This window comes from Sinocyclocheilus grahami, unplaced genomic scaffold (genome assembly GCF_001515645.1).
Source record: "Sinocyclocheilus grahami isolate Dianchi unplaced genomic scaffold, SAMN03320097.WGS_v1.1 scaffold173.1, whole genome shotgun sequence".
Lineage (NCBI taxonomy): Eukaryota > Metazoa > Chordata > Actinopteri > Cypriniformes > Cyprinidae > Sinocyclocheilus > Sinocyclocheilus grahami.
The window spans coordinates 1,046,551-1,054,134 of NW_015505352.1; the positions used below are offsets into that span (position 1 = coordinate 1,046,551).

Below are 7,584 nucleotides of genomic sequence, written 5' to 3' on the forward strand. Positions count from 1 at the left end.
AATATCTCTTTGGATTTGAGACTTTAGTCTTTGCAACTTTACAGATCTTCTTTATGCACCAAGAGCTTGTATCACTTCAAAGAGAAAGGAAAAATTTTAATTGCATCCTATGACCCCTTTAAAGGGATAGTTCACCCAAAAATGAAAATGTATTGTTTATCTGCTTACCCCCAGGGCATCCAAGATGTAGGTGACTTTGTTTCTTCAGTAGAACACAAACGAAGATTTTTAACTCAAACCGTTGCAGTCTGTCAGTCATATAATGGAAGTGAATAGGATTCACGGCTTTGAGAGTAAAAAAAACATACACAAACAAAACCAAATTAAACCCTGTGGCTTGTGACGATACCTTGAAGTGTAAAGACACGAAACGATCGCTCTGTGCAAGAAACTGAACAGTATTTATATAGTTTTTTACCTTTGATTCACCGCAATGTCCGAACTGTCCTGAGTGCGTTCTCAACAGCCGGGGTGTGACGCATCATCATCTTTTTCTTCTTCTTGCTTTATGGCAGATCGCAGACTTATAAGTGCATTACCGCCACCTATCTCTCAAATGGACCATTAACACTATCTACAAACTCAATTAGGAGTGTCAATGGTCCATTTGAGAGATAGGTGGCAGTAATGCAATAATCAGAGGTGAAAAACAATATAAATACTGTTCAGTTTCTTGCACAGACCGATCGTTTCGTGTCTTTACACACCATTAATATGGTTTTGTTTGTGTATGTTTTTTTGACTCTCAAAGCCGTGACTTCCATTCACTTCCATTATATGACTGACAGACTGCAACGGTTTGAGTTAAAAATCTTCGTTTGTGTTCTACTGAAGAAACAAAGTCACCTACATCTTGGATGCCCTGGCGGTAAGCAGATAAACATTACATTTTCATTTTTTGGTGAACTATCCCTTTAAGCTTTTATGTCTGGCATATCACAGTTTTAGGTGAAGGTGGGTGATGGCATTGGCACTGCTTAGACATTTTCCTACTGGGAGACAAAAACATTGCAACATTAACTAACAAATGAACAACAAATGTCCTCTGACTAAGTGCGATGGATGCATGAATCAAAACTGATTATTTTTGTGGTCATGTGTTTTTGTTAATTTATTCTTACTGATTTAGCTGTTGTTGTATATTTCTGATGTCTGTTTTGCTGATGGTGTTTGTACAGGTGTTCAGCATGTTTTTGGAAACACTGGTGGACTTCATTGCTGTTCATAAGGAGGATCTGCAGGACTGGCTCTTTGTACTGCTCACACAACTGCTGAAGAAAATGGGAGCGGATCTGCTCGGCTCAGTACAAGCCAAAGTACAGAAAGCCCTAGACGTCACAAGGTATGTTATATGCAGGGTTTGTACGGTCATGAAAATCCTAGAAAAGTCATGGAATTTTAAAACCGCAATTTCCAGGCCTGGAAAAGTTTTGGAAAAATAAATTAACCCAGAAAGTTTTGGAAAAGTCTATTTCACAAATCTCTGTATAATAGAATTGTTTAATCAGGTCCTGAATTTCGGTGCGGGATTGTGCATAGGCTATATCGCATAGTTTTACTCATTCCCGCAGCTTTCAACTTTAAAATGATGATTATTCACACATTTATTCAATAGCCTATAGCAGGGTGGCGAACTCTGGTCCTGGAGAGCCGCAGCCCTGCAGAGTTCAGCTCCAACCCTAATTGAAACTCCCCTGCCTGTAGCTTCCTAGTAACTGTTCAGACCTTGATTAGCTTGTTCAGGTGTGTTTGATTAGGGTTGAAGCAAAACTCTGCAGGGCTGCGGCTCTCCAGGACCGACGTTCGCCACCCCTGGCCTATAGCATGTAGGTTTGATGAGTAAATAAATCCACACAGAATATCAGATCAGATCAGCAGGGCTCTCAAATCTCATGCATTCACCGTGAGTCACATGCATTTCAACCCGTTCACACGCTCTCACGCTGAGAAATAAGGGATATCTTGTCCTGCTATAATTAATGGACGGATCCAGAGGGAAGCTCTCTGCCGAGTTCATAGCTGTCTCAGTCTCGGGTTATACAGAGTTAAAGGACACCTACCAGCCAACATGGATGCTCGCACACGCGGAGTGTAAAGCTGCGGTCACACTAGACTTTGATGCAGTCAAAAACTCTCCAACTGCTTTGCAACCAGAAGCTTTAACTTCGCTTTGGCTACCAGAAACTAAGGAAAGTACTACCGATATTATAACAATGGGTAAATCTGATAAAAGTCAGACAAATTCATCCAAATAAAACGGTGTTTTATATTTATTTTTAAAAAGTATCAAAATAAAAAGAAATTTGGCCTCAATGTACATACTGTACACATACAGTAGGATTGCAGAACTTGCCCTGAGCATGTCAAGCTGTGAGAGAGAGAGAGAACACATTAATGTGTGGCGCAGTTGCAGCTTATTACTAAAACAAGAAAGCAAACAATAGCATTAATAGTCAATAATTTTAGTTAACATATGCTATGATAATTTGAACAGATTTTTATTCTTATTGTAAAATAATGGAACATTAGGTCATGAATATTTTCTCAAAAGTCATGAACATTTATTGGTAAAAATGTGTACTAACCCTGTATATATGGAAAAACTGGAATCCATTATTTCTGCCATGCTCTGATACGAAGTGTCCACAGATTTTGGTGCTTGAGAATAGTTTATTCATTTCTTGTGTTTTTCTTCAGAGAATCTTTCTCGAATGATCTACAGTTCACTATCCTAATGAGATTCACAGTTGACCAAACACAGACACCCAACTTAAAGGTAAGTGCTTTTTTGGAGACACTTTATCTTCTTTCACTGTGTGGATGAGCAACTAGGCTTGATAGTGTCGTGCTGGTATCAGAGAATGTAAAGTAACATGGATTGCGGCTGCCAGGTCTTGCTTAAGCGCTTGTTTTGGAGTTTCTACAGGATGTCATGCACTGGGTCAGTGTTTTCAGGTTGTTGTTATCCTCCATAAAATCTCATGCAAGCCACAAGGACTTTGCCTTGCATAAGAATCTCCAACCTCTACCTCACAGTGTTTCCTGCACCTCAGCTGAATCTGAAGAGCCACTGTTTTAGTTGTTGCATTGCTAATGCATTGTCAAATTTGTGAATGAATAGATCAATTGATACCATCTTACAATACAAAATACACTTGTTTTTTATTGATAGGGTGCCAGTGTATTTTTGCATTATTTATATAGTATTGTAGTATTTATTAATATTTTGAATTGGCTTTTAGTTTTATATTTTCTCAAATTTTTGTATTTTTTTATATAGCTTAATTTTATTTTTATTTCGGTTTTAGCTTTAATGCTTTAACTTATTGAATGCATAAGGTAACTTCGTTTCAATTTAGTTGGTAAGGGAACAGTGTTTTATATATATATATATTTTTTTACTATTTTTATATTTATTAATATTTTGAATTGGCTTTTATTTTTATTTTCTTTAGTTTGTCATTGTCATGCATTTCATGAATTCATTTTTCTTGATATACTTCTATTTTTTTTTTTTTTTTTTTTTTTTTTTTTTTTAGTAACTTCAGTGCTTCAACTTACTCTTATTTAATTCAGTTAGATTACACAAGGCATCTTTTTTAAATTTCATTTAGGTTTTTAGATTCTTGTTTTTAATCCAATATTTTATTTTATTTTCAGAATTCCCTGATTTTTAATAGTTTTAGTTCACAATTACAACACTGTAGGTTGCTGAATTTACAATGTTAGATGACACCAAAGGTAGTCTAAATGTAAAATTAAAGCAAATCAACATGAACAATTAAATATCCAGTGTTGGCCAATATTGATTAAAAAAAAGGGAAAAAAAAGAGAAAATCATCCAAAAGACAAAATTACACATCTTATATTCAGAGTTTAATTAAAATTGTATTGTAATATACAAAATACCATGAAAAATATTATTTAGCAACATTTGTGTTGTCGTCTTCGGCTGCAACAATAAAATTCCTTCGGAAACCCTGTCCTACACCAAGCCCATAACCACATTTGCCATGTCCACACACGCAAAGACCCAACTCCCCTCTAACCAAACCATCTCCCCTTCATATGCCTCACATTCAGCATATTTTTTCAGCAGTATTACTTAATATCGCATCCTGTCCAGTTTTCCCTCTGTCCCTCCCCTTATCTGCATGTCTGTCTGGGGCTTCCTTTCATTGATGTGCTCTCCCTCTCTCTCTCTGAAGCCGGGGAAAAGGCGCTGTTGCCGGTACGGGGGCGGGGCTATAGAATTGCTTCCCCTCAGAAAGCGACGGCATGTTTGCGCACTGCTGGAAAATATCCAAGTGTGGAACCAAGCAGTACAGGTCAGTGAGACTCAGGGGAAGCAATTCTATAACGCGCAGCTCCCACAACTAAAATCCCTCAGCTGAGCTAGCTCAACTTAAATCCAGTTTCAAAAGTAACCGACGGTTTACCTCTTCCACGGAAACTCACAGATAGATCCGATTAAATTAAAATTAAATCGATCATTCAATTGATCAAAAGTAAAGACATGTAATATTACAAATATTTCTATTTAGAATAAATGCTGTTCTTTTGAACTTTCTATTCATCAAAGAACCTGAATATATCACAGTATTCACAAAACAATATTAAGCAGCATAACAATTTTCAACATTGATGATAAGAAACGTTTCTTGAGCACCAAATCAGCATATTAGAATGATTTCTGAAAGATCATGTGGCACTGAAGACTGGAGTAATGAAGCTGAAAATTCAGCATTATCATCACAAAAATAAATACATTTTAAAATGTTCAAATTGAAAACATATTTTACTCTTTTTACTGTATTTTTGATTAAATAAATGCAACCTTGGTGCGCATAAGAGATTATTATTATTATTTTTTTTTTATTAATATGTACTGTATAGTATCTTATACCACCCACAATTCTACTTGGATCAGCCATAAACATGCTAGAATAATGTGAAATATGATAGAAATGTGATACTGTCCTGTAGGTATCTTTTTAAATGATACAAATTAAGCTGTAAATAAAAGTATTAATATTATTAAATTGTTAAATGCTAAGTAAAATAAATATTAAATATTTTGACAGTAGGAAATTATTACAGTATTAATATATTTCTTTAATTTTTATAATTTAAATAGTAATCAAATAAATATATATTTTTAAATACTACTACTACTATTATTATTATTATTATTATTATTATTGTTGTTGTTGTGTAATCATATGGAATGGTGTGGGGTTTTTTTTTGTTTTGTTTTTTTTGTCAAACTGCAATTTGGTGGTGCTCAAACTGATTTGAACTGATTTGCTAACACTGAATAGCAGGAAAAATGCAGAACCTGTGTTTTTGATAAACATCATAGCTAATACAAAAATCTGAATGGCTGTTTGAAAATGTGTAAATACTGCTTGATTCCTTTCTTCTCTGTGGCAGTGTCAGAAAATTAAACCACTGCCCTTATGTACGGCTGTATTTCCATAAGCGCCACCTACTGTCAGAGAAGGAATTAGCATTTTCATTCATCCCATCTGCTTTTTTTCACCACATTGATCAGAACAGACAAATCACATGCAAAAATCTGACAAAATATTTGTGCCGAACATTTGTGTTGATGTGACGTATAAACCACTTTTCTGTCAGTACTAAAGTTTTTGTACACTGAGTCCGAAATTTTCATATGCGTTTTTTTTCCGGGTTTTTTTTTCAAATTCGTCATCCTTTCCTATCAAAATGCTTGTTACGGATACGAAAACGCAGAAAATCAAAACCGATCCAAATGTTTTTTATGACTGACCAATGTTTCTGAGGTAGTGTGTAAACGTGATTGACACAACGTTAGGTCGTATTTATTTTTTAACATGCGAAAATTTCGGACTCGGTGTAAAATGACCTTAAGACTGATGATACACGGGACAAATTTTTGAGCAATTTTGCTGGGCAACTTTTTTTGAGCAATGTTGCTTGGGCACTTTCCCATCTATCTGGATCATTTAGTTCAGTCGCGGGCCCTGTCTCTCACCTGGTTGCCCGTTGATGGCAACATTGACTAAAGTTGCCCCGTGTATCATCAGCCTAAGAAATCTTTTTTTTCTCGCAGGCTCCAATGGGAAGCCCACTCACCCGACACACTCCAAGATCACCAGCCAGTTGGTCGAGCCCTTTAACGTCCCCTACCAACACATCACAAAACACACCTTCACCAAGGTACGCCACTGAGTCACAAACTACAAACATGGACATAGATTCATTCGGCAGATGTTGTAATTTGAGTTTGTTCAGCATTTCTCCATAACTAATGTCCTGTGGCATTTTGTGTGTGTGCACAGTGCATTTGATTACGATACCGAAAACATGAACTCTGAGGAGATCTACAGCTCCCTGAGAGGAGTCAGTCAGGCCATCCAGAACTTTAGCGTCCGCAGCCAAGAAGACATGACGGAGCCACCGCGAAAAGGAGATGGAGATGGTGGAGAAGAGGTAAGAAAGACAAGTGTTAACAAAATAAATTAAAGCTGAATAGAAATTTAAAAGAAAACCAATAATAATGACAAAACCGCATAATTACTAAAACTTCGAAATGAAAACTGAATATATATAAAAATAAAAGCTATTTCTAAATATATTAATTAATATCTTATTCCACACAGAATTCTACATGGATCACTCAAAATATGCTAGAATAGTGCAATGTGGTAAAAAAAAAGTGGTGAAATGTGGTAAAATTACCATTGTTTTGTTTAAATAAAAACAAATAAATTAGACTACAAATATTAGTATTATTAAATATAAACTAAATTATTTAATTTTTTGTATTATAGAGTATTCATTTATTTATTTATTTTTTATCATTTAAATATTAATATAATTATGGAATATATGGGGGGAAACAATTTTTTTGTAAAAAATAAAAGCTATTTCAAAATACTAAGAAACACTTTAATAGTATATAAGTAATACCAAAATAACACTGCAATTTTGATATACCAACTTGTGTTTGTGTAAAAAGAGAGAGACCGCAGAGTGATATGAAACCACTCATACAGTTAAGCACTCATTATATAATAAATTTTTTTTAATTTTCACCATTGAGATTGACCAATTGGTATTAAAGGGTTAGTTTACCCAAAAATGAAAATTCTGTCATTAATTACTCACCCTCATGTCATTTCAAACCCGTAAGACCTTTGCTCATCTTCGGAACACAAATTAAAGGGGTCATATGATGCTGCTAAAAAGAACATTATTTTGTGTATTTGGTGTAATGAAATGTGTTTATGCGGTTTAAAGTTCAAAAAACACCTTATTTTCCACATACTGTACATTATTGTTTCTCCTCTATGCCCCGCCTTTTTGAAACGTGTCGATTTTTACAAAGCTCATCGGTCTGAAAAAGTGAGGTGTGCTGTGATTGGCCAGCTATCCAGTGCGTTGTGATTGGCCGAATACCTCAAGCGTGAGACGGAAATGTTACACCCCTCACATACTGTTTGATGCCCTGTCAGGCCGGAGCGACGATACAAAATTAAAACTCATTACAAACGAGGCATTTGTTGCATCCAGTGGGGACATAATTACTGATTATAA

At 35.4% G+C, this 7,584-nt stretch overlaps 1 protein-coding gene across 1 annotated transcript in view; it reads left to right on the forward strand.

Annotated features, from left to right (window-relative positions):
* The window catches only part of LOC107593578 (CLIP-associating protein 2-like), a 62,224-nt gene that overhangs the window by 49,024 nt on the left and 5,616 nt on the right, over window positions 1-7,584 (forward strand). Inside the window, exons 30-34 of the mRNA XM_016283355.1 lie at window positions 1,179-1,342; window positions 2,698-2,816; window positions 4,209-4,231; window positions 6,098-6,204; window positions 6,327-6,477. Coding sequence (XP_016138841.1) covers window positions 1,179-1,342; window positions 2,698-2,816; window positions 4,209-4,231; window positions 6,098-6,204; window positions 6,327-6,477 — 564 coding nt within the window. The remainder of the gene's footprint in view (window positions 1-1,178; window positions 1,343-2,697; window positions 2,817-4,208; window positions 4,232-6,097; window positions 6,205-6,326; window positions 6,478-7,584) is intronic.